Source organism: Limanda limanda, chromosome 22, assembly GCF_963576545.1.
Source record: "Limanda limanda chromosome 22, fLimLim1.1, whole genome shotgun sequence".
Lineage (NCBI taxonomy): Eukaryota > Metazoa > Chordata > Actinopteri > Pleuronectiformes > Pleuronectidae > Limanda > Limanda limanda.
Genome location: NC_083657.1, coordinates 1,976,285 through 2,002,599, shown reverse-complemented (window position 1 = coordinate 2,002,599; position 26,315 = coordinate 1,976,285). Strand labels below are relative to the sequence as shown.

Sequence of the window (26,315 nt, the reverse complement as noted above, 5' to 3'; positions counted from 1 at the left end):
GGCTGGCCCGACCATTATCCAAAATGGACGTCTTGTAGCTGCTCACCTCTGATGGTCTGTGGGCTCCTGCAAGGCACACGTCACCGACGACAACCCATCCCAGGTCCAGCCTTTGAGCGAACGGAGCGTTTCCTGGACCACTTATCTGTTCATGGGCCTTGTGGACACTGAGAATGTCTCTTCCCAGCAGGAGGAGAATGTCGGCGTCCGGATCGAGGGGTGGTATCATGTTGGCGATGTGCTTCAGGTGAGTATGGTGGCGAGCTGCAGTAGGGGTAGGTATCTCAGAGCGGTTGTTAGGAATTTGGTTGCACTCTAGAAGTGTGGGTAGAGAAAAACTAAGTTTCTCATCTGCTGACTCCACGGTGAACCCACAGGCTCTCCTGCCCGTTGTCTCTTTTTGTCCAGCACATGTTTTCAATGTGTACGGGTAGGAGGACCCTGAGATGTTGAAAATGTCAAAGAACTTGGAGCGTGCCAAGGAGCGGTTGCTTTGCTCATCCAGCATTGCATACATTTTCTTGGCCTCTCCTCTGTGTCCGGCTGGATACACGCTTACGAGGCATATCTTGGAGCATGCTCTGGAGCTTACTCCTTCACCACACACTTGTGTGCACCTTGATGTGACCTGCTGGATGTCCGCTTTGTCTTCCTCCCCGCCATGCTCTGAAGAGGGAGGAGACGTCTTGGATTTCCAGGCAGGTGGTCCTGGGTGGAGTGCTGTCACATGACCTGTGCTGCCACACTCCATACATTGGACTTCAGCTGGGCAGTTTCTGGCGAGATGCTCTGTGGATGAGCAGCAGCGGAAGCATACGTAGTTTTCCTTTAAAAGCTGTTTGCGTTCCTCTAGACTCTTCTCTCTAAAGCTTCTGCATTTCCTTAAAGGATGTGGTTTTTTATGCAGAGGACAATATTTGTTTGGGTCTGCTGATTTCTTATCATCTCTGAATTCAGATCTTTCTGATTGTGAAACTTGTGTCTTGTGCACGTATACAGGCATTTTCACAGGTCTGTCCCATTTATTCTTTCTCTCTATAGAGACTGGCGTGAATAGATTAAAGCTGGGATCAGTGCGAGTTTTTGCTTCTGTGCGAACAAAGTCTACCAATACAGCAAAAGGTGGGAAACTGACGTGATGATCTCGTTTGTACTTTGAACCAAAAAACATCCACTTTTCCTGAATGTTGTGTGGGAGTTTTTCGATGATTGGATTTACCCCCCTGGAGGTGTCCAAGTACAGCAGGCCTGGGAGGGAGCCGTCTCTCTTTGCGGCTTCCAGCTCTAACAGCAGGTCTGCCAGTTCTCTGAGTCTCTGTGGTTCTCTCGTTGTAAACTTGGGGAAGCTTTCCAGCTTGTTGAAGAGGGCTTGTTCAATAGCTTCTGGTGATCCGTAGATTTCCTCAAGTCTCTCCCACGCCATTAACAGTCCAGCATTTGGGTTTCTGACGTTAACTGCTTTGAGTCTTCTCACCTGTTCTGCTGACTCTTTACCCAGATACTTGGATAGCAGGTCGAGTTCTTCACCAGCAGATAGATCTAAACCAGCGATAGCCGTCAGAAAAGATGCTTTCCACGCCCAATAGTTCATTGGTTGGTCATCAAATGTGGTGAGGCCTGAGGTTACTAGGTTGCTGCGTGCAAGATATTTTGCCAGGTCCATAGTTGTTTGGGGCTGATTATAACTGGATCCGCAAGAGGTTCTCAGCTCAGGAAGTGGGGAATGATCATTGATGTTCTGTTGTGGTCGTGATCCACGATCCTGAGGGGCCTGAGATGTTTGATGAGGCGTGGTGTAGGCAGGAGCAGCAGGTTGTGATCTGGAAAAACCTTTGTATGGGGAATGCAGTGTTAACATCATCATCTTCATTGTTTAATTGTGGTTTGCTTTGATGAGGGGCAACAAGGTCATTTATTTTCATAGGTAATTCACCTGTGCTTGTGCCAGCTTGCCATTCAACATAATCAACAGTGCGTTGGTATTTTATTTCCTGAGACACTGGACCAGAACCTCTGCTGGGCACATTAACATCAAGTTCTAATAAACCAGCTTGTAACGTGTTAGCTTCAGCTATGGCAGCATCTCTTTCCTTTTCTTCCTTAAATGCTTCCAGAGTAGCTTGAATGCGTGCCTGCTCAACTTTCAGCTCGATTTCCCTCTTGGAGTGTGCTGTTCTGGCTTGAGCACCGTCAGCTTTTGCTCTGGCCATGGCTACCGCTAAACTTGCCTTGGAGCTGGATGATGCACGTGATGCGTGCGTGCACACGGAGCTGGCCGCTGAGCTCACAGGGTTGTCCATGTCGGTGAAAGTCTGGCTCCGTGTTAGCCGTTTGGCTCCGTGTTAGCCGCTTAGCTCCGTGTTAGCCGCTAGCTCCGTGTTAGCCGTTTAGCTCCCGGCGTAGCTCCCGCAGCTGGATGGCCTGGTCTCCGAGATAGCCGCTTAGCTCCCGGCGTAGCTCTCGCAGCTGGATGGCCTGGTCTCCGAGTTAGCCGCTTAGCTCCCGGCGTAGCTCACGCAGCTGGATGGCCTGGTCTCCGAGTTAGCCGCTTAGCTCGTGGCGTGGCTCCCGAAACTGGATGGCGTGCTCGCGTAGCGTGTTAGCCACTTAGCTCCGTGTTAGCCACTTAGCTACCGGCGTAGCTCTCGAAGCTGCATGTCGTCCTTCCCCGACGGGCTGTGATGCTTCCTTTTTACTGTGCAGGTCTCGCTAGCGCGGGGGCTAGCTATCCAGCCAGCTTAAACACACTCAAAGAAGTCCACGGTGGGTATTTTCATGAACTTTAATGAATTCTGTAAAAAGGAAATGCGTTAGCCGCAGGAGGGCGATACAACTTAAGAGATGCCATCTATAAACAACACAGCAACTAATTTGCGTCACTTCCGGGGGAATCACACTCTGACCCCCGGCAACATCACACACCTGAACTGCCCCAAGGGGGCGCTGTTGCTTAGCTCAACATAACATACATTGTGGGACAGAACAATAACAATATGAATAATTATCATAATTTTGATCAAACTCAAAGGAAGAGATTCATTATCTTCTGCAGTTGGATGAGAACATTGAGTTTCCTCTGCACATGTGAAGCTAAAGCCAGCAGCTGGGTTCTGCTCAAAGTGTTTCATCCAACTCTCGTTTCAGAAAAGTGGATGAAAAATCATCTTTTGAAAGTGAAAGAATTTGTAAAACCTTTGGCCGGAGGGACGCGAAGGCTCTGAAGATCCTCCGTCAGTTTCTCTTGTTCCTCCTGCAAAACAGGAAGTGACGGATCAGTCTCAAGTGGTTTTGATGAGTCATGTTAATGTTGTGCAGCGTCAGCGTGACACGTTTGTGGAGATATTTGATATTTACCAGTTTCTTCAGCACTTCATGGACGGCATCATGAATTCCACGTTTCTGCATCTGATACAGTTTCTCTGTGATCTTTGTACATTCTGCCAGAAAGATTTCATATTAGAGCACAAACGAGTAAAGGTTTAGTATTTGTCTGTGTTTGTTAATCCCCAAGTTCCCACCCAAACTAAACCGTCAAAGTGCACGTTAAATATATTGTATTATTTGTGTTATGCTCAGTAGCTTTCCCAGGCTAAATGAAGTGCTCTTCTCACCCAAGCATGAGGGTCTTTCGGTGGAACTGGTCTCCCAGCATCTTATCATGAGCTCCATCAGTCCCCTCAGCTCTGCCTGGTCTGCAGCCCGGATGCTGAGCTCTTCCAGCGATGGTCGTTGTCCCCTGGGGATCTGGAACATCACAACGCTGGGAGTTGCATCTAGATTAGATGAAATGTTTTAAGAGTCAACTAGAATGTAATTTGATCAAGTTTAGAATAAAAAAAACAACTAATTTAATTCTTGTATTAAAGCTGAATTGACCAAATATTAACAACAGAATAAACACGCCAAAATCTACATTTTAGTTCATCCTGATATAGGATCATTTTTTTACTCTAAACCCTTGTGGTGGAAAAGAAAAGTTTTTCTACAAATTATGAATTTTGAAAGATGTAAAGATTTAAACCCCCCTATTAAAATGTTTTTGTCTAATTAGTTTAATTTGTTCAAATAGTAGTTAATATCAAGAATACATGTGTATTGAATGTTGAATAAAATAAGACTGAAAATAGCAGCACGTCCTCACAAATTTTTTTTTCCTTTAAATGGAATTCAGCTGATTAATCATCAAAACAGCAGCTGATTATTTTTCTGTTGGTCGAATCTCAAACTTATAATTCCAGCTCTGCTAAGATCACTAACATTAACTGACCTTTTTATTTAGATAATTTCCTCAGATCAGTTTCTGCTAAAATCCAAATTGAACAGGCATGACTTCTGGTTTTCAGAACTACAAGTGGTGGGCGTGGTTCACACACGTGAAATCCTGCCGTCCTGGCAGCATGTGGCTCAATGACACACACAGAGAATACAAAGGATGAGAGAGAAGCTATGAAAGAGCAAATCATCACTTACGTGGATACGGTTGTTCCCCTGTGGCGATGGACCACAGCAGGATACCAAAGCTGGAACAAAAAGAAGGTTAAAGACCACGATCACCACACATAACATATCTCCCTTAAAGTTACACAACAAATGAAACAGTTACTCAAGCCTGGTTCCTGACCTGTAGATATCAAAGGCTCGTGAAGGTTTGTAATTGATGTCAAAAGCCTCCGGTGGCATGTAGTTGATCGTCCCTCCCCCGTCTACTTTATCCGTCTTGGAAACCTGAGCCTGAGTCTGACTAGGCTTAGAAAGGCCAAAATCTGTGAGCTGGAGAATAAGGAGCAGTGAGAGACACAATTAGCATTGGGACAATAACAGATGCAAATTACAGCATATAAATTATTCTGCAGAAAAGTAAACATAGTAGATGTTTCTGGAGGTTCAGGAGCTGCCTTTACTACAAACTTTGGGTTTTTCATCTTTGTAGAACTTTTATATTCACTAAAAACCTAAACAACACACGAGAATATCTGAAACAACTACATATGTCTCCAGTGAGGCCTGAAGTTTGTCAAGCTCTTTCACAACATTTTCAGTAATAACGATTATTGTCTCCCTCATATCTTCAGGTCTCCTTAAAAAACCATGCCATAACAATATCAAGTGAACCTCGCACTCACCTTGACATTGAGATCCGAGTCCAGCAGCACGTTGCTGGGCTTCAGGTCCAGGTGGAGGAGGGGAGTGGGGAGGCTGTGGAGGAAGTTTATCCCCAGAGCCACCTGGTGAGCCAGCCTGAAGACCAGCGGTAACGGTGGAACTCTGTCGAAAGTTTTCTGTTCACAAAATGTGAGGAATAAAGACAACTGGGTTCAGTCTCTGATAACAACGAGTCCGCAGGATTAAGCAAAACTTCCATTGAGGCGTATTTGCGTAATCCTGCTGAAAAGAAAAAGTAACAAACAGACACAGGTGAAAACATAACGTCACAAATGGAAGTAAACGCTGGGATCGTCCTGCAGAGCAAGATTCATCCTCGTGGAACCATCACAAGTCCATGTGGAGATGATTCACCAGGTAACAGTGAACTCACGTGATGATCTGACTTAGTAGGACTCGTCCTCTGAACATTTTTACCAAATATCATGACAATCCAACATGGGGAAGACATTATCCCAAAAGAACAAATGTCGACACACACACACTGACATGACTGAAGGAGTGTGTTACCTGTAGGGATTCCAGAGTTCCTTTCTCCATGTACTTCATGACCAGACCCAGCTGGGCTGAGGGTCCAGAGTTCGGTGGTCGACCATTGAAAACGCCGAGGACCTGCATAACATACTCGCTGCTTCCCAGAAGCATCATTTGGACCTCCTGCTGCAAAGCTTGGATCCTTTTTTCGTGTGTCTGTCTGTGTGTGTGCAACGTCAGTAAATCTCACTTATTTTCACTTGCAGACAACAGAAAATCCTCTGTAGCTACTCACTTGTCATCGTTGTGAAGCAGCTTAATGGCCACGTCGGAGCACCACCCTTGATGCCTGGCTTTGTAGATTTCTCCAAAACCCCCGGCGCCGATCAAAATCCAGCCCGTGAGGATGGAGTCCTTGATCACTGGAGGAGGAACTCCTTCAAGGTCCATTGTAATTCTGTAGAATATGTTGGAAGGGAGGTAACACCGAGGGAAGCAGTTCATTAGATAATTTCCACTCTTCACCCTGAACGTCTGAGTTCGATTCAAACAAGAGTTTATCTCCAATAAGGAAACTTTATAAATGTCGCTGTTGGGACTGAGGCCCAGTGATCTGAGTTTTCAACAAAGGCCCATAAAACGTGAGGCCTAAACGCGATCCTGAGACCAGCCCTAGAGTGTTCCGGGGTGTCGACACTCCAACCCCCCCCCAGCAGCAGGCCCTGGTGGGAGATGCTGCAATCAGCTCTGCTGAGATCCAAATGAAACCTGAGATGTCCGCTGAGGGCGAAGCCCGCCCCTTGGGGCCAAATTCTGATAGTTAATTGGCCGGGGGCCACACTGACCCCTGACCCCTCCTCCCAGGGGGGAGTCACCTGGAACATGACTTAAAAAGGCTGTGCTCCCAGAAACCTCTCTCTTTTCCACGCTGCTCAAGTTGTCTTCTGACCTCAAGAGGTCTAACCACACGACTCAGTAACTAAGGAGGCGATTAGACGTTTGTTTAATATCATTTTATTTGAAGTCGTTTCATTTTCTTCTTTCATCTCAGTCAAAGTTTTATCTTGATAGGATTTTTTGCTGTCTTAACTTGAAAGACCGAAACAGGAAGTGCCCCGCTGGACGGACTCCGACACTTCCATAGACTTTTCTTTTTTCCAACGATCCACAAACGGCTTCCACAAAGCCGTTCCCTGCAGAAGCGCGACGTTCATCCCGCTGAGGAGTAAGAGACAATCCAATCCGTTCCTGTAAACCAGCACGTTCTCCGCTGTTACAGAAGAAAGGCGAAGTTTCATTCCGTCAAGGCAGCAAGAAGAATTCGCTTCCTTTTCCGGTCCAGCGGCCGAGCCCGGAGCTCCGCTCGTGAGAGAGACCACGTGATTCACTGGCCCCCGACACATTCGCGCAGACGCGCAGGCACATCGCGAGGGTTGTACAGTAAGAGACTTGATTATCTGGGCAGATACGTAGCATATTGTTTAATATTTGAGTGTATTTGTTTGTGGGACCTCCGTGTCTCATTGTTTAGCCACGACGATTCGGCTACTTCCGGTTCATTTCCGGTTACGGCCTTGTGCCACAGTTTTTAAGCGCCGTGACTAAACGTCTCCGGCTGCACTTGTTCCCGTCTGAAGAACCTTACAGAGATTTTACCGTCAGACTTCAGCACACAACGCCATTTGAGTGCTGAGCGGTAAAGTAAATGTAACTTGTTTCTGACGGTGTTTTTAAGAGCTTCTTTGAACTCTCCTTGCATGCCTTCTCTTCTCTCTCTCTCTCTCTCTCTCTCTCCTTCTAAACCGACCTATACACCCGTTCCGATCTGTATTTAGAATACAGTTCATGTAACAGTTAAATCTATATTTAAAGGGCCTGAAAACATCTGGCCGCCATTTTGAAGCCAAAGCTAAACCAGAACAAAGAATCCTTTGTTCCACCTCCTCCTTTGTGCCTCACACGTGGTCCGGCGGCCATTTGAGATTATTCATCGGTAGACCCGCCCTCAATTCTGGCTCTAAATTCATAACGAACCCGCCATTTTGTTTTGTAGTTTTAAGCCTAACATTGTCGGCCTCCATCTTGGATGTGACGTCACTACGTGACTGCGTAATCGCCACGCCCCCTTCCTTTTCTCTCTCGCTCTCTCACACACACACACACCCACACACACACACACACCCACACAGACACTTTGATAGACACAGACAGATGCACACACACTCAGATACACATAGGTGGATACATGTGTCTTCTAAATTGTGATAAATGCTGCTGCTGTTGTGATCTTTGAAATATGGGAGTTTGTTAAGATGATGAATCATTAAATAACACTAACTTTATTTCACACACACACACATAGACACACACACACAGAGAGACATTTTGACACAGACACACACACACATAGAGACAGACATACATAGGTAGACCGCAGGTTGTCCATGTATTTTCTGAATTGTGATAAGTGCTGCTGCTGTGTTTATCTTTGAAATATTGGAGCTTGTTAAAATGAGGAATCATTGAATAACATTATAACTTTATTTCCCCTTTTTAATAAATACTTTTGTAATTAAAGTATCTGTAGTCTGTGATTATTTGTGCATAAGTGTGTGAATACAGCTGGATTATGATTGCCTGTGCTCGAACTTAGAAGCCTTCACTGTTTATTAAGTAATCGTTAATATTAAAATATTGACATTTATCATTATGAGACTAATAATTATAGCTTGACATCGTTGGTCCCTGGAAACCAGGGTGGTGCCCCCCTTTCTCAATTATTAATATAGATAGTATTATTCTTAAATTGATAATTTTATTGTTTTTGACTAATTATTTTCATTATTCTTGGTTGATAACCTTATCATTGTTAATTGATAGCTTGTACTTTCTAATTGATAATTCCTATTTTCTCATTAGTGGTTTTATTGTTATTTGATTACTGATCATCTTCAATTAATAATTTAATTATTTTTGATAGATAATTTTTAATATTTTAATAATCATATTTCATGATTATTAATAATTAGCCAACGTCAAGTCTACTCCTATTGCACAACATCGCTGACCAGCGTTTGGTGGATTGGACCAGTTTATTCCACATGAGGACGTGAAATTTCTCAATCACTATTTACAATCATATTTGCTGAATGACGTTTGACATATAAATGGTAGATGGAATGAATTCAAGTAGCTCTTTTCTTGTCTTATCGACCAATCTTCACATTCACACACAATAAAGCACTTGAGGCAGTTAATTGTTCAGGTTCTTGCAGATCATGTGACACAAACATATATATGTATTTCTTAATTGGATTATTTCTCAATAACTTCATTCTCTCTATTTATAAAAGGAAAATAACTTAGTTAACTAAAAGAGGCCCATGAAAACTTCCTCGAGCTGATTCCTAACTAAACTGTGAACGACAATCTAAAACCTAAGAACCACAGTGTTGTGCAATAATGCGTTAAAAATATTAATATTAAATCATAACCTTAAGTTGCCTCGGGGCACTGGAAGGATGTGACTGAATAAACTTGTGAACAGCTGTAGAGCTGGTTTTAACACAGGTCTAACCTTCTCTCTTTCTGTTGCATTCGGCACATCGCTTAAGCTGAGATCTAGTAAAGTAATTATCAATGTTGTTATCACAGTTGTCTGGATCAAATTGTTCAATATCTTTTAGCTAGAAACTCAAGCAACTCAAAACCTGGACACTTTGATGTCCGGGTGCTTGCATCACCTGCTAGAGGTCTCTCTGGTTGAGGGGGAGGTGCTAAAACATTCTTGAATGTTGAAGTCCCCCCTTGTGAGAGTTCTGCACAGAAAAATGTGTCATGCATCAGTGGATGAGAAGTATATGAGGAACAATGTGTTCTTGAGGATAAACTACATATGTCATCAATGTCGGTGTCAGAAAGATGGGAAGTTAGGAAGCTGCTACCCCTTCCTGTCAGTGGAGGATCAGAAGGTGACTTAAAGGGCCACTTTTGAAGTGCTTCTTTCTACATGTTAATTTGTGTATCTGGCATGTCTTCCGTCCCAAAAACTCTGGAAAAAAACTCCCACAATTTGTTGTTGTTTCTCTATGTCAGAAACGATACGCTAGAGTACGTTGAATGGGATTACGAGCGAAAAATACGTAATGTTCCAACCATGCCCATGAAGGGAGTCTCGCTACATGGCCTTGGACCACCCCCCACCACCGTCTCGCCGTCCCCAGGGAGACGGTGGAGCGCGTTTGCTCGCTGCTGCTACCCGTCAGACATCTAAGTGGCCGCATAAACATGCCGATCGTCGAGGTGGAGACCCCCGGGACACCTCTAAACGTTGACTCAACAGTGTGGAAGGATGCAGCTTCTGCGCCAGCTCCCACTGCTCCCACCGCGGGCCTGAGCTGGGGAGCTGGGCTCTCGCAGCCAGGCTTCGGCCCACCTGACTCTGGTTCAAAACGATATGGTTGCAAGATTGTATCTTTGTCTCCAGTAGCCATATTTCTACAGAGGTAATGGATAGCTAAAAATCTGGGCGCTTGTATCTCGTGAAGAAGGGAGGAGGGATGGGAGGGGGGCACTCAAAACAGGTCAATCTGAGGAGGTTGGTTTTAGACAGGGTAAAACGTGTGCTGTTTAAATGATCCTTGTGGTATTTTGACAAAAGTATGTTACAGACATTTCATTAAGACCCCAAGGAACCATATCAACTTGTGGTAAAATGGGCATACAATGGGTCCTTTAATTCCCAAAGACTTCGGGTCGAATGGGATTCTGTCCCATCTTGGGTGTGAAGAGGGAGTTAACCGTACACTATCGGAAGAGTTTGAATCGGAATAACCAGAATCACGTTGGTTCAAAATCTGATTTGAGGCCAGTCCTTCTAATGTAAGTTTTAACAATTCCTCCTTGTGTGAAACAGTGTTAATTTCGTTGACGAAAACTATGACGAAAAATATTTGTTAACGAGCTTTTTCCCGTGACTAAGACGAGACGAAGACGTAACGAAAACGGATCTTTGAAAATAAAAACTATGACTAAATCTATTTCAACTTTCGTTGACGAGACGAGACGAAAATGCTGATGGTTGACTAAGTCACAACAATTTTTTAAAAATCATCGTATCAGGCCGTCATAAAGTACCAGGAGCCGGCGAGTGTGTGTGTGTGTGTGTGTGTGTCTGTGTGTGTGTGTGTGCGTGTGTGAGCTCCCAGATAGCGCACTGGCCCCGCGGCTCCGCCCCGCGCACTCGCTCAGAGACACAGTGAGATCAGAGCTCGTTTACGTGAAGCAGGCCGTCACTGACTCACCTGCTGCTTCTTAACTATGGAAACAGTGAAAACACAGAGTTTCTCTGGTCTCAGCTGCTCTGAGATCAGCTCCGCAGCTTCTGGATCAGAGAATATGGGGATGACTCAAATAGCCCTACATAGTTCTGCGTTTAATTTATTTCAAAGTAGACCTACACTTGCCTGTGTATTTTCTTCTCCTCTTCATAAGCATTTGGTGTTTCCTTTTGTTGTAACAGGTAAAAATAGCAGTAAAATGTCAACAGTTTTCTTTATTTTTGGTATATAATTTCATAAATGCAACAATCTACAGTTTAGTATAGTATAACTTTATATAAAACTTTATTAGCTTTGTTATCAAATATGTTTTGCGGCTCCAGACAAATTTTATTTGGGGGAAGAGGGGGCAAAATGGCTCTTTTGATAGTAAAGGTTGCCGACCCCTGCTATAGACCTATAGGAGGGACATCTAATGGACAACCTAAGTACTGCAAGCTAGACTAGTACGCAGTTGTAGACACAACACAGGGGGTCCCTGGACCTGAGAAGGGAAGATAAAGAGTTTAATGTGGCTATTAAATGTGACTAAAACTAGACTAAAATGTAATTTGTTTTCGTCGACTTAAACTAGACTAAAACTAAGAAGGATAAAAATGACTAAATGTGACTAAAACTAATATGCATTTTCATCTAAAGACTAAGACTAAATCAAAAATAGCTGCCAAAATTAACACTGGTGTGAAAGTAGATCTGATTCTGCTGAGTGCAGGTCTTCCAAATAGTGCAGAGTTTTCTTACTAGCGGTCTGAACCTCCTGGAGGAGAAAAGCATTTTGTGCTCGTAGGGCATTTACCTCTTGTTCCATGGCTGCTTTGCTCTGACAGGCAATTTAGAATCATACATCTCAACAATGGACCCTTTGATGCTGTTTGTGCATCACATGTCATTAAGAAGTGAATCTATTTCTTTATTGCAATCATTGGAGTTCAACTTGCTGATGAATTCAGGATAGCCAGGGGTCAGGCTCTGTGCTAGGCAAGAAACAAATTGTTCTACACAGGGGTTCTCCTTTGTTGGATCTGAAATTTAAGGATTCGATTTTAGATTTAGTTTATGAATCAAAAAGCAGTGTGGTTGACTGGTGATGAACTGCCAGACACCTTGTAGTGTGGATTATATCTTACACTAGCCTAACCAAACTATGGTGGGTAAAACAGTTCACCAAACTTTTATGCTATGTCTTAATTGAAAAGCATTTAACAGTTACAGGAAATTTCACAGCTTGACCAGTTAACATTGAATATGTGATATTCAAATGTTAAAAGAAATTCTTAAAATTTCAACAAAAAACATTCAACTACAATTATTAGCAACAATAGCAATCTTTTAGCGTACCACTTTGAGGACTTAATGGGAGTTATAAATAATTAATTATTAATAAACATTTAATTTATGAATAAATCAAATGTCACCACAATGCACTTGTTTGTAAATATGGTTGAATGTCTACTCCGTTGGCAGACTAGTGGAATTGAATTCAAACCTTTGGCTTGACTGAAAATTTAAAATTTTCTGTTATTTCTGGCGTTGGCCAAAACTGAAAAACACATATATATTGCATGATTATGAACTTTTGCCAACTTTACTCTGCCTCACGCGGGGCGTCAAAAATGTTGAAAGTTAAAAATTAAAATGTATATTTAAACAACTAAACAATTACTAAACAAAGATGTGTATGTGAGTGTGTGTGTCTATGTAAATCAGAGTGCTCCCAGATGGCGGCTGGCCAAAACGATAACACCTTCCTGTGTGCTACTAAAATGGTGGCTTGCCACCCAAAAGATAACACCCTCCTCCTTATTGGAATGTTTACGAAAGGTAGCAGGGGCAAAGATAAATAGGTGAAGGATCATACGTGTGTCTGTGCGTCTGTGTTGGTGCTAAGTCCGAGAAAGAGTGTTGACTGAAATGCAAAGAAAGACTGTGAAGAGCCTAACAAACTAACCTTACTTTCGAAGAACTTATAACCCAAAATATCACAACACCTATCAAACTCGTAAACATCACACAGAATCGAATTAACAGTCTTGCTTAGCCTAGTATAATTATTAAGCCCAGTTGTGTTACCCGTCCGTGGAAAGTGGGAAAAGGAAGAGTTTGACAGACCTTCGCGGTCTGTCGAGCTGTGGGGCTCAGTTGCTGGTTAAAGTTCTCCTGCAGGACATCGAGTTGATACTAGGAGTTTGCCTTTGGTTTCACAAAAAACATGTCCCAACAGCAGAGAACAGGAAATCCTTAAGTTCTAGACCCAGAACCAGAAAATATTGGGCATTCTTTGGTTGTTGATTGACCTTAATAACCAAACGTAAAATATGTTGTTGAGAATCTCAACATATAAAAAACCTTTCTTTAACTCGTCCCCCCCCCCAAAATCTGTCATAATCTCTTTCTGTCAGTTCATTTCAGGAAGTAAATAACCCGAATCACAGTTTATGGTGTCATGGTGAAAAACATAATTTTTCCTGTTTTTTCCGACTCTTGAATCAAGATCGGGGGGGAAGAAAGGATGACATGACCTTTAGATTCTTCTTCTGAGGCCCGTTTCTAAATGTTGGGTGGTTTCATATTCAACGTTCTGTTTCTATAAGCAGTTATTACAGATAGAAACAACCTCACAGTTGGATTTCCTGATCAGATCAAAGCCGCAGACACTGATAAGAATATGAATATGATCTGTTAAGAACAGGGAAAGAACTCACCCTCGTTGAGAAAACCCTCCTGCTCGGTGATTCTCTCTCTCTCTCAGCAGCAGCTACATGTGAACAGATTAAAGCAGAAGAGAGAGAGAGCGACTCAGATCCATCCCATAACATTTCCTTTCACTTTTGCTCCTGGTCTGAGGTGTGTGTGGTCGCCGTGGTGACAACAGCATTTTCTTTTCTGATTTGATGTCTGTATCTCTCTCTCTCTCTCTCTCTCTCTCTCTCTCTCTCTCTCTCTCTGTCTGTCTGTCTGTCTGTCTGTCTCTCTCTTTTTTTTCTTGTTATCTAATCCTTTTAAAACTCCACTCCTTTACTTTGACAGAAACGTTTCGAGCAGCGCATGAAGTTTAATATTTCGCCAGCAGGGGGCAGAGTTTGTAATGACTGACAGTGGATTTAATAACATGTGATAAGCAACAGTAAACTTGTGCAGCACTACTGCAGTGCTCACTTTATTAGGAACACCTGCACCTGTGCTCCACAGTTCAACTAAATTAATAAACCAGAAGGACGTCATAAAGCTGAGGGTCGTTCTTCTCTGTGATTTGTGGACAATAGAAACAACAGAGCTTTGACAGACAGGAAGTGGAGGTCACACGTCTCTTCCTGTTCGAAAGACAAACTCGTTCCTCGTCTACCAGGAGACTTTCAAATCATAACATGGCTTTAAATAGATATTATGATATTATATATTATATTTATTTCTCTTTTTTATCTACAGAGTGATTTCAGAATCTCTTTTCATGCTGTAAACATGTGTTACTGATGTGTGTGACGTGTTTTAAACATTATGTCTTTAAGTCACAGAGTCAAACACAGAGAGACAGGAAACCCCCTTGTGACGTCAGTGGTGACCCCGGTGACCCCGCCCCCACCCCCCCGGGGTGGAAGACTGAGGCGGGCATCGACCCGTCTCCCGGTGAAGAGCGATCGAGCCTCGACGTAAGAACAACACACACAACAAGTTGTTTCCACACTTTTCCTCCTCGCAAGGCAACACAACTGTGTGTGTCCGTGTCTGTGCTGCACTTCCTGCTCTGGTTGCTCTGTTTCTACTGGTTTCTATTTCCTCTGTAGTCACACAGATCAGGGTGGAGATAGAGTTACAGCCTCAAACATCTACACACGAATTATGACATTTCAGATTTATTCCACCACGTTATGTTTCAAGAATACTTATAAGATCCAACACGTGTGAAACTCTGATCGTTGTGAACCCGCTGGTTTGTTGTGTGTTGTTGTGTAAAGGCTCTTATATACTACTACGTGTCCGTTTCTCGGAGAGGTCTCAGCGGGGGGCAAAGAGTCTTTTTGATTTTTACTTCTCCGTCAGTCTACGTCGGAAAAAATTCACCGCCAAACCCATAGGTGGCGCAACGGAAGACGAGCTCAGAGAAGCCTACCCCATTTGGGAAGAAGAAGTCCACGTGTCTCTGTTTACATGTCAGCTTGCGTCCCACACACTGAACCATGGCAACTAACAGAACTAAATAAAGTGACACCCAGCGGGTCAAGATGCTGATGTAATCGTTTCTTAGCGCAGCGGTTCCCCGGTCTTGTTTCCGAACTGTGTTGCTGATTCCACAGCTTGAATCTGCTTGAGGCTACATGTAGCTAGAAGCTACCCGGACCTAGCTCCCCCCAGCTTCCACACACAGTCAGCAGGACTCCCGACACTAACTACTACTATCCAGTGTTTGCTTCTAACCTGACGGTATTATAGAAACAGTGTCATGATAGAAGTGGAATTAAAGTCGTGACGGCAGGTTCTTGCACTGTTATCACCGCAGTTAGCATGGTGGCTAGCCTAGCCCGCTAGCCTAGCCTGCTAGCGCCGTTTTGAAAGCTCGTTATAACCGTCTGTGACCGTGCACACATGCCCTCAGTGCTCTAACGAGCCACCGTCAGCCGGACAACTCCGCTGGCTTAACACACACGTCACATTAATCGTAGAATCATAGTTGTGGTCGTGTTTGTTGCTACACGTAAACAGGAAGTTTGAGGTCCGGAAATACGGAAATGACGTCATACGGAAATGATGTCGTTCGCGGACCAATCACAGCCAAGAGCCGTCCGTCGGGTCTCCAACATGAAGACGGATAGTTAGAAAAATCAGACGTGTACGAAAAGCTGTCCGAAGCACTCGGAGAGGGCGTTTCACGACGGATAGGGCGGTCTTATCTGTCCGTAATAGAAACAACGGAGAGGCATAAATTGGCCTTTAGAGAACACAAACCCTCCGGTGGCTCATTTCCACAAAGTGTGAAGCTCTGGGATCAAACTAAATAATATATAACTTCATAAATAGTACAGGATGATAGAAACTGTTCATGTTATCTATGAAAGCTAGTTTACAATTTAACCATAAATTTGATTATTGTTACGGCTCCAGGATGTTAGCTTGCTACGTCTAGGGGGGGAGTAGGGGAACCATAACACATGTTACTGTTAGGCTGACTCGGAGAACAACAAAACAGGGCACAACAGCAAACTGGATCAGTAAGTGTGTTTTATTTAGCCAGCGATCCGCCAAGGGGAATAGGGAACTATAAGCGGAGCCAAAGCAAAGAAAACAAGATAAAGTGACAACTAACTAGTGCACACATACAACCTAGCTAATACATACAGAGGGTGGCCCCGCTCCTAACCTGATGTGATAACAGAGTATGGTCTACGTGATGGCAGTGTAAACCCAAGGGTGTCTTACCTATTCACCTAAACCCCGGTGGCATCTCACAAACAAAAGGCAACAGCTCCACACAGCCCACACACAGGCAGACAATGGCCTCTCTCAATGGAGACAAAACAGGTGCAAGTTATCAAGGCCTGACGACACTAATTGGCCAACAGACAGCTCCCAGATTGGACAGGGGGTTGGACGATGGTGGAGGAACAGCCAATGGTGTGAGACCTGCAGAGAATGAGAGGGGAGACACAGGAAAACAACCACACACGTAACACCCCCACCCATAAGAGCAAACATCACACACGAGAAAGGGCATCCGCACACATATTCTCGGAGCCCTTCTTGTGACGAATCACCAGGTTGTACCCCTGCACAATCAGCGCCCACCGCATGAGGCGCTGGTTCTGATTATACATCCGGTGGAGAAAAACCAGCGGATTGTGATCCGTGTAGACCACAATTGGCCTAGAACTCGATCCCAAATAAACTTCAAAAAACTGGAGTGCCATCAGCAAAGCCAGAGCTTCCTGCTCAATAGTAGAGTACCGTGTCTGGCACTCATTGAACTTCCGTGAGAAGTAGCAGACCGGATGGTCCAGCCCGTTGGAATCCTCCTGGATAAGAACGGCACCGGCACCTACATTGCATGCGTCTACCTCCATCTTGAATGGCTTCTCAAAGTCAGGAGCCACCAGAACAGGGGTACTACATAGCAGAGTCTTAACAGAAACAAAAGCGTGTTGGCAATCTGGAGACCACGCAAACGGGACCAAGGGGCTCAGCAGACTAGTCAGAGGGGCGACAACAGAGGAAAAATTCCTACAGAACCCACGATAATACCCAGCCATACCCAAGAAGCGGCGCAGCTCACGCCGGGTGATGGGCACTGGGAAGGCAGTGATAGCAGTCACCTTAGCCTCCACGGGGCGCACCTCACCACCCCCAACCTGTTTACCAAGGTAAGTAACGGTAGCCCTACCAAACTCACATTTTGCCAAATTCAGCGTCAAGGAAGCCCTCGCCAAACGCTGGAACACTGTTGTCAAGGTATCTACATGAGCAGCCCAATCAGACGAATACACAACTACATCATCGAGGTAAGCAGCACAGTGTGGGACGTCAGCTAAAACAATATTCACTAAGCGCTGGAAAGTGGCAGGTGCATTCCGCATCCCAAACGCCATCACTGAGTACTGCTGAAACTTGTCTGGAGTGACAAATGCGGAGATCTCCGAAGCACGAGCAGTAAGTGGGACTTGCCAATATCCCTTTAACAGATCCAGCTTTGTCACATACCGGGCAGACCCAATGGTGTCCACACAATCATCAATACGCGGCAACGGGTACGAGTCAGGAACCGTGACTGCGTTCACCTTCCTATAATCCGTACAGAAACGGAACGTGCCATCAGGCTTGGGTACCAAGAGGCATGGTGAACTCCAAGGACTAGAGCTCGAAGACGCCAGACTATTCTCTACTAAATAAGACACCTCCTGCGACATGATCAACCTTTTCGTAGCGTTAATGCGGTATGGATGCTGCTTGATAGGTGCTGCACCTCCCACATCTATATCATGCTTCAAAACGTTGGTCAGGGAAGGAACATCACCGAACAGACAAGGGAACCCACGTATTAGGGCTACCATGTCAGCCCTACGTTCCTCATCCAGATAGGCCAGATGCGAGTCCAGAGATGACAGCATCCGAGAGTTCAACAACCGAGGGGTCTGTTGAGGAGCACCCCGCAACTCCAATCCATCCTCGTCACCCTCAGGAACCTGGTAGGAGCCTGGAACCAATACAGCTGGAACGGCAGACTTGACTGTGGGACCCGTAGACCCTTCTACGGAGTCCTCAGGAGGAGTAACTTTTGCATGATACAACTTAAGCATGTTAACATGGCAAACTCTTGTCTTGCGCCTCCGATCTGGGGTCTGTATAACATAATCTGTGTCACTCAACTTCCGTCCCACACAATAAGGACCGGAGAAACGGGCAGAGAGGGAGGATCCGGGAATGGGAAGCAGAACTAGAACCTGGTCACCCGTCTGCAGTGAACGTGGGACAGCCTTCTCATCAAAGTGACGCTTCATCCGCTTCTGTGAGGCGGACAGAGCTTCCCTAGCGAGGGCACAGGCACTGTGCAACCGTTCACGGAACCGGCTCACATAAGTTAACACATTTTGAGAAGAAGCACTACCCGAGATAAGCTGGTCTTTCAGAACTCTGAGAGGGCCGCGTACCGTATGTCCAAAAACAAGGTCAGCCGGACTAAACCCTAAGGACTCCTGAACGATCTCACGAACCGCAAACAAGGCAAAAGGAACACCCTCATCCCAGTCTCTCCCGGTCTCGAGACAGTACTTTCGCAGTATGGATTTAAGCGTTTGGTGCCAACGTTCGAGAGCACCCTGAGACTCAGGGTGGTAGGCACTGGAAACTCTGTGTGTAATAGACAAAGATGTCAGCACCTGCTCAAAAAGGTTAGAAAGGAAATTACTTCCTTGATCAGTTTGCACCACTTTCGGGAGCCCAAACGTCGAGAAAAACTTAACCAAAGCCTTGACCACTGCCTGAGCAGTGATTTTCCGAAGGGGAATAGCCTCAGGATACCGTGTAGCAACACACATAATCGTCAATAAAAACTGGTTACCAGTCTTAGACTTAGGCAATGGGCCAACACAATCAACTAACACGTGCTCAAAAGGCTCACCTAACGCGGGTATCGGACAGAGAGGAGCGGGTGGAATAACCTGGTTTGGTTTTCCTGTGACCTGACAGGTATGACAAGTACGACAGAATGCAGCTACATCACGTTTCAGTCCAGGCCAAAAGAAGTGCCTTAGAATCCTGTCATAGGTTTTCGTGATACCCAAATGACCAGACCATACGTGACTATGAGCAAGTGATAGAATATCCTGTCGATATGCAACAGGCACTACAATCTGATAGATCACACTCCAGTCACGTTCTGAATCAAGAGATGAAGTCCACTTACGCATGAGAAGAGCATTATCTAGGAAGTAACCCACCTTACCGTCGATATCCCCACCCGGAGTAACAGCCTTCCCATAACACTGCTCCAGTGTAGAATCTATCTTTTGCATAGCAACCAGCTTATCACGAGTTATCGGTAGAGGCAATGGGTCGAGACTAAGGCCAGCACTCTCAACGGCACTGTTCTTATCAGGCTGTGGAGGGGGCACAGAGGTAGAACCAGTAACCTCATTTACGTCCCCCACTGGGACAAGAAAGGAGTCAGACAGGTCAACCACATTACTCAATGGTCGGGACTGCGCCCGTGTAACAGCCCCCACCGGAAAAATCCCAGGGAATCTCTCGGCTAACTCATCCTCAGCGTTAGCTTCGGGACAGTCCAATACCTCCAACATAGGCAGCACTCTGCCTCCAGCAATATCATTGCCCATGATAAACTGAACGCCTTTTACCGGCAGGTTATGACATACCCCGACTTTGAAAATTCCACTGACTAAATCACATTTTAAATGTATCAGGTGCAAGGGGACTGGCACAAATCCCATCTCTATGCCCTGAACCAAAACACTGGAACCACAGAATGAATCACCTGACAATGGCACTGCATCAGAGAGGATAAACGACTGGGCCGCCCCAGTGTCACGGAGAATCTGAACCTTTTGCTGTTCCTTTGGATCACCGGTCAGTGACACAAGACCACTCAAAATGAATGGTTTGTAGCTGGGGTCAGGAAGGTCAGAAATGCACACATTCGGCATAACTGCCACAGAGCGAGAAACTGTACTTATCAACCCAACCCCCTTTTGTTGTTGAACGGGCGGTGGATGATTTCTCATACGAAGCTGACAGTCAGCAATTAAATGGCCAAATTCATGACAATAATAACACTCCCGTTCCTCCCTAGAACGTAAAGGTAGCGAAACTGACCTGCGAAACTGAGTGGTTGGAGAGGTAGAGAACGAATGAGCGGGCTTGTGGGTGAGTACAAACTCGTCCGCTAATACAGCTGCCTGGGACATTGACACCACTTTTTGCTCATTCAAGTATGTTACTATACGTTCTGATACACTATTCTTGAATTCATCCAGCAGGACTAATTCTCGAAGAGAGGAAAAATCTGTAGTTTTAGTGGCGGTGCACCACCGATCAAACAAGGTGGCCTTCTCTCGAGCAAACTCCATGAAAGTACGATCAGGAGACTTTTTGCAACTCCTAAATTTTTGTCTATATGCCTCAGGTACTAACTCATACGCACGAAGAACAGTGGTTTTAACAATTTCGTAATCTAGACTGTCCGCCAACGAAATGGACGCCAACACCTCCTGAGCTTTACCAGTTAGTTTACACTGAAGCAAGAGGGGCCACACCTCTTTAGGCCACTGCATAGAAACTGCGATGCGTTCAAACACACCAAAATAAGAATCGATTTCCGATTCCCGGAACTGCGGAACCAACGCCATTTGTTTAGTCACATCCAATGTGCAAAATGAGCTAGCTAGTGGAGAAGAGAGGGTGGTTTGGGGTGAACGTGCTGCACTTGCAGCCTCCAATTCCAACCTCCGTAGTTTCACCTCCTTCTCTGCCTCAATCCGTCGGATCTCCAGATGGTGCTCACGCTCAGCTTGCCTCTCTCCACGCTCAGCCTCCATTTGCAAGCGGGCCAACCTTACTTTCAGACGGGCGTCCTGAGACGACATTAATAAAGTAGGTGACAACGGATTAAAGCGTGGTAAGGTAGCGGGTGGCTTAGCCTCTGCCCCAGCCTGCATGTCCTCCCTATCATCACTACAAGGAGAAGCCGCATTCACACCAAGCACCTCCTTGCCCACCAGCATATCCACGACACACTCCTTAAGTCTCGCTTTGAGCAGGGTCCCCTGAACTGGAAACTCAAAATGAGCCGCTATGGCATATAAATCAGCCTTCCGGCATCTGTCAATTCGATCCATAGACGGATCAGCCAAAAAGACACCCAAATCAAAAGCCTCCATAACGAGCCCTACAAAAACAACTACTGCCTATCTTATACACACAAACCAGCTACACTATGTGCACACCTGCATCGAACACCTCTAAGCCAGCCCGACGTGGAGTCCTACAATGAGGATCCCGGATGAGCCCCCAAATATGTTACGGCTCCAGGATGTTAGCTTGCTACGTCTAGGGGGGGAGTAGGGGAACCATAACACATGTTACTGTTAGGCTGACTCGGAGAACAACAAAACAGGGCACAACAGCAAACTGGATCAGTAAGTGTGTTTTATTTAGCCAGCGATCCGCCAAGGGGAATAGGGAACTATAAGCGGAGCCAAAGCAAAGAAAACAAGATAAAGTGACAACTAACTAGTGCACACATACAACCTAGCTAATACATACAGAGGGTGGCCCCGCTCCTAACCTGATGTGATAACAGAGTATGGTCTACGTGATGGCAGTGTAAACCCAAGGGTGTCTTACCTATTCACCTAAACCCCGGTGGCATCTCACAAACAAAAGGCAACAGCTCCACACAGCCCACACACAGGCAGACAATGGCCTCTCTCAATGGAGACAAAACAGGTGCAAGTTATCAAGGCCTGACGACACTAATTGGCCAACAGACAGCTCCCAGATTGGACAGGGGGTTGGACGATGGTGGAGGAACAGCCAATGGTGTGAGACCTGCAGAGAATGAGAGGGGAGACACAGGAAAACAACCACACACGTAACAATTATAAATAACCTTAAGTTAAAAGAATATAAAGATGGTAAATTTAAACATAACATCATCTCTGCGTTGTTTATACTGTTATATACTGTATATATATATATATTGTGATGGTTCCACTAAATGAATAGATTATGTATATATTACATACTACGTAATAGTATGCCATTTTCAGCCATTTTCTAAATGTCGGTGGGATGTTTCGAAACATGAGTGAATATTATATTTATTTTAGTTTATATTTTTACTATATTTACCACCAAAGTATAATATATAACTTCATAAATAGTACAGGCTGATAGAAACTGTTCATGTTATCGAACCCTTATGACAGATAATTTACAATTTAACCATGAATTTGATTAAAATTAACCTTAAGTTAAAAGATAACATGAATAAACAGATGTTAAATTTAAACATAAATGCACATCATCTCTGCGATGTTTATTTTGTTATATATATATTTTGGTGGTTCCATGAGATGAATATATAATATATATATTGTATACTATATAACAGCATGCCATTTAAAACAATGTAAAGCCTGACTGATCATAAGAAACCTACTTTACTTTGTTTTTAATATCAGCCATTTATTTTTATGTCAGGTGGATGTTTCAAAACATGAGTGAATATTATATATATTAGTTTATATTTTCTATATTTACACCAAAGTGTGAGGACATTTCCTAACCGATGTGTTCTTGGCAGAATGTTCCAGCCTCGGCCGCTGGACGCAGAACGAGTGATGGACGCTGAGCGAGCGGACGGAGGAGGCCGCCCCCCCCGAGGTGGAGGATGAGTTTGCGTGTGCCGGGATGCTGCGGGGGTCTCTCACCTCGCTGCACCGCACCGTGGAGAGGATCTTCACCGTGGCGTTCGGCATCGGTGAAGACGACTTGCCCCACGGCAACAACGGGCAGATCTGGCTCAAACTCCGAGGGCCGAGTCACAACGTGAAAGCTGCCAAAGTAAGAAATGTCTCCGGTTTTATCGTCAATTATGAGTCAGAGGTTGAGATCAAAACAATATCCTGCACACGGGGGATTCCATCTTGAGCTTTTTACGTTATCTGGAGCCAGTCTGTGATGCAATCACGGCTCAGTATATAGACACATTTCAGCGTGTTTTCATATCATCCAATAACTTATTAAAACCAAACTTACCTAAAAAAAAAAACATGACAGAAACCATCCTGAACGTATTGAATCTGTATTTCGACCCTTCGGTCTGGCCCATGTCCCATCTGCGAACATGGAGGAGGCAGGTTAATGGCCTCTACTTCATGTTATTGTTTATTAAAAACCAGTAGTAGCCTGTGATTGAGGCGTTTCTTGTATTTCTGTATTCGTGTGGATCTAGTTTCACTCCTTATGTGTGAACTAGTTTCTGACCAGGCATGGTTCAGGGAGGAAGTGACTCATTCAGATGAATTGATTTAAGAGACTGAGTTCTGTTATCTGATCCACACACACAAGTGCTTTGGCTCTGCTGAACAACATCCAGCCTCAAACAACACAACACTTGACTGAGCTGCACGCACATGTACTTCCTGTTTGCTCCGAGCTGCGTGGATCCTGATGTTTTCCGTTGCTTTGCATCTGTGCTTGTTACGTCCTCTGGTGGCTCGTAGCTGGACATAACATAAATGCAACAGGTCTGAATAAGTGAGGGTGCAATCACACAAAAGACCAGATATAAGATAAAGACAGTATTTATTTAGACAAAGCAACACAGGGATCAACAAGGACTAACAGTGGCACCAAAGAAAAAGAACACAAAGAAATCCCCCCCCCCTTTACAGGTGCTTAGCACCCAAAAGTACAGCGGGTGGTGCTCACTCTAACCTGAGGTATTAACAAACAGTAAACCTACGTGAGTGTGATATGTAAACCCCGGAGTATCTTACCTGTCCTTGTAGTCCCTGTGCGCACAACAAACAAAGTCAACAAAGACAAAAGACAAAACAAAAGTAGGCTGCTTCAACTTAAACAACTACTGGTAAAAACTAACTCAAGACACCAGTCAACATCAGGACCAAACAAAACAATCAGCGCTCTGACACAGCTCACCACAAAAGCCTCCTCTCGCCAACAAAACAAACACAGGACTATTTAAAGGGGAAGGGTTGATTTGGAGATTGGATGCAGGTGAGATGAGCGGCCATGATGCTTCTTCTTCTGGCCACTTCACTGGCGCGTCCTGCCCGAGAGCTCCCCCTTCCAGTCACTGGAGGCATCACCAGTCTATAAGGATGTGGGAACAAAACAACAACACAAGACAGAACACAACACATGTATACATACAGGACATACAGAACACTGTCCGTAACAGTGCTCCTTTCTTGTTTCTCTCTCGAGTTCCTTGATCGACTTTGCAGCTCATCTGCCAACGAAGATCATGTGATACGGTCAAAAGCTCCGGAAACAAGTGTGCACCATGTGTTTGTGATATTATTCATCTTACTGTGACGATGACAAACTAATATTTTTCCTTCACAAGCTTCACTATTTCCATGTTTAACAGCTCAGCCATGATGGTGAAACAGTTTCCCCTCCTTCTTGTAGTTATTCGTGAGAGGAGTCGTGAACCAGGAGGAGCAGCAGGAGGTGTCCTACCCCGGGGTCCTTCACTGCGTCTTCTGTGGAGCCAGAGGACTGTTCATGGGCTGCCTGATCAAAAGCACCTCCGCACACATTCTGGTGGGTGTTGTGTGTTCCTGCCCTTTTTATTTACTCACTGGGATTAGTGGGAGTGCTGGTAGTGGTTTATGAACTATCCTGCCACCAGCCACCAGGGGGCGATCAAATGATTTCATCCTCATGTCCTCCTTTTTATTTCTACTCTTTTCTATACATTTGCCTCTGATGAATTTTTCCCCATCAGCCACTTGCTGCTTCCTGTGCCTCTCATGACAGATGTAGTATCGATATTAATGTGCTATTATGGGATTATGTTTCATTATTAGTCAATGTCCCTGTTACGTCAGCAGTTATTTGCAGCTTTAGATATTCATCCAAATGAATTCATCCGTCGTCTACTGGATTATTTTTATTTGTGACAACTGAATGTATGAGAAATTAGTTTGGAGTATTTATGCGAAGAATCGGGTTCATGTGAGTAATAAACTCCACAGAAAAAAAAACAGTTGTGATACAACAGTTGCAGAAACCAAGAAACTCCAGTTATTAATTACAAAACATGTTTTTATGACTGTTTATATTCTCGATATCTTTTATTTCCACTTAAGTACATTTAGAGGACGATTCTGTCAAGTATTCAAATCCGCTATTACATTAATCACAAAATACTGGATGTCTGAATCACTTATGATGGATTCAAACTGGTTTATGATTTTCATAGAATTTTGATTTAAAATGAACTTTTGAAAAAAAAACAAATACAAACTTTAACTGGGTACAGATAAATCCACAAAAAGATCCAAAAGTATTGTAGCAGCCGATTGTCAAACAGATAAAAGTATCAAATCAAACTTCAAATTATACTAATCAAAGGGCCACTGTTGCACCATGGGTTGTGGTGTACGCGGATGGGAAAAACATAATGTCCAAACAGATGTCCAGTTTCAACAAAAGGCGTGGTTTATTTAACCACACAGCGAGCAAACAAAGAACAAAGAAAATTCCTGTGCCTCTCCCGCTCCGGTAAAAAAACATTTGCCCACCCAGGTGCATGCTGGTCCCTTACCGACAGCCTACCTATATAACTTCAGGTGCCCCCCTACCGTGCCCAAATGAAACAAAACACAAATAATAAACAAGAAACACCTAAAGTAAACAAATAATAAACTAGAATACTAATAGAAATCTAATCATAATGAAATCAAGCAAATTGACTGAGAATAACCAAAAACTAAATACTCACTAAACAAAATAATAAACTAAACAGCACTAAGTACTACAACTAAATAAATAGCTCCAACAAGTATAAAAAGAAACCAAATTGATACCAATGCAGAAATATGTTGGTGATACAATTCTGTATTTCAGTGCAGATGAACGTGGCTTGCAGCAAAACCTCTGTTCCACTAAAGAGCTGGAGATTCCATCTGGGAAAAGACTGAACGTGAGATTTCCATCAACCATCACACGTGTCCTCTACAGTTGATTCATCTGTTGAGAATAAAGTTGGGAATAAAGCCCCATGAGACGAATTGTTATTTGTGAATGTGGGCTATACAAATAAAACTTGATTGATTGATTGATTGATTGAATAAAGTCAAA

The 26,315-nt window shown here is 44.3% G+C and overlaps 2 protein-coding genes across 3 annotated transcripts; one reads left to right on the top strand and one right to left on the bottom strand.

Annotated features, from left to right (window-relative positions):
• Positions 1-2,379: 2,379 nt before the first annotated feature.
• LOC132996256 (receptor-interacting serine/threonine-protein kinase 3-like) lies at positions 2,380-13,729 on the bottom strand. The gene is made up of 9 exons (XM_061066600.1): positions 13,679-13,729; positions 5,933-6,094; positions 5,674-5,839; positions 5,124-5,279; positions 4,622-4,770; positions 4,471-4,520; positions 3,612-3,773; positions 3,355-3,437; positions 2,380-2,475 (listed from the first exon to the last, which is right to left on the bottom strand). Exons 2-9 carry the CDS (start codon positions 6,085-6,087, stop codon positions 2,380-2,382), a joined length of 1,017 nt encoding a protein of 338 aa, XP_060922583.1. The 5' UTR covers positions 6,088-6,094; positions 13,679-13,729.
• An 832-nt stretch (positions 13,730-14,561) lies between these two features.
• Positions 14,562-26,297, top strand: LOC132996127 (protein KHNYN-like). 2 transcript variants are annotated; one of them, XM_061066450.1, is made up of 4 exons: positions 14,562-14,623; positions 22,783-23,042; positions 24,639-24,773; positions 26,087-26,297. In XM_061066450.1, exons 2-4 carry the CDS (start codon positions 22,890-22,892, stop codon positions 26,153-26,155), a joined length of 357 nt encoding a protein of 118 aa, XP_060922433.1. In that variant the 5' UTR covers positions 14,562-14,623; positions 22,783-22,889; the 3' UTR covers positions 26,156-26,297. The 2 variants fall into 2 exon arrangements, with proteins under 2 accessions (XP_060922433.1, XP_060922434.1); XM_061066451.1 differs by having other exon boundaries at positions 26,082-26,297.
• Positions 26,298-26,315: the final 18 nt, after the last annotated feature.

Bases quoted from the DNA above. Each gene is read 5' to 3' on its own strand.
- LOC132996127 (XM_061066450.1), top strand. From the start codon at position 22,890: ATGCTGCGGGGGTCTCTCACCTCGCTGCACCGCACCGTGGAGAGGATC. The intron at 23,043-24,638 runs GTAAGAAATGTC...TCCTTCTTGTAG, and splicing joins ACAACGTGAAAGCTGCCAAA to TTATTCGTGAGAGGAGTCGT. The intron at 24,774-26,086 runs GTGGGTGTTGTG...ATTTCAGTGCAG, and splicing joins GCACCTCCGCACACATTCTG to ATGAACGTGGCTTGCAGCAA.
- LOC132996256 (XM_061066600.1), bottom strand. From the start codon at position 6,087: ATGGACCTTGAAGGAGTTCCTCCTCCAGTGATCAAGGACTCCATCCTC. The intron at 4,771-5,123 runs GTGAGTGCGAGG...CTTATTCTCCAG, and splicing joins ACTCGGATCTCAATGTCAAG to CTCACAGATTTTGGCCTTTC. The intron at 2,476-3,354 runs GTAAATATCAAA...CTCGGAGACCAG, and splicing joins ATGAAGTGCTGAAGAAACTG to GCCATCCAGCTGCGAGAGCT.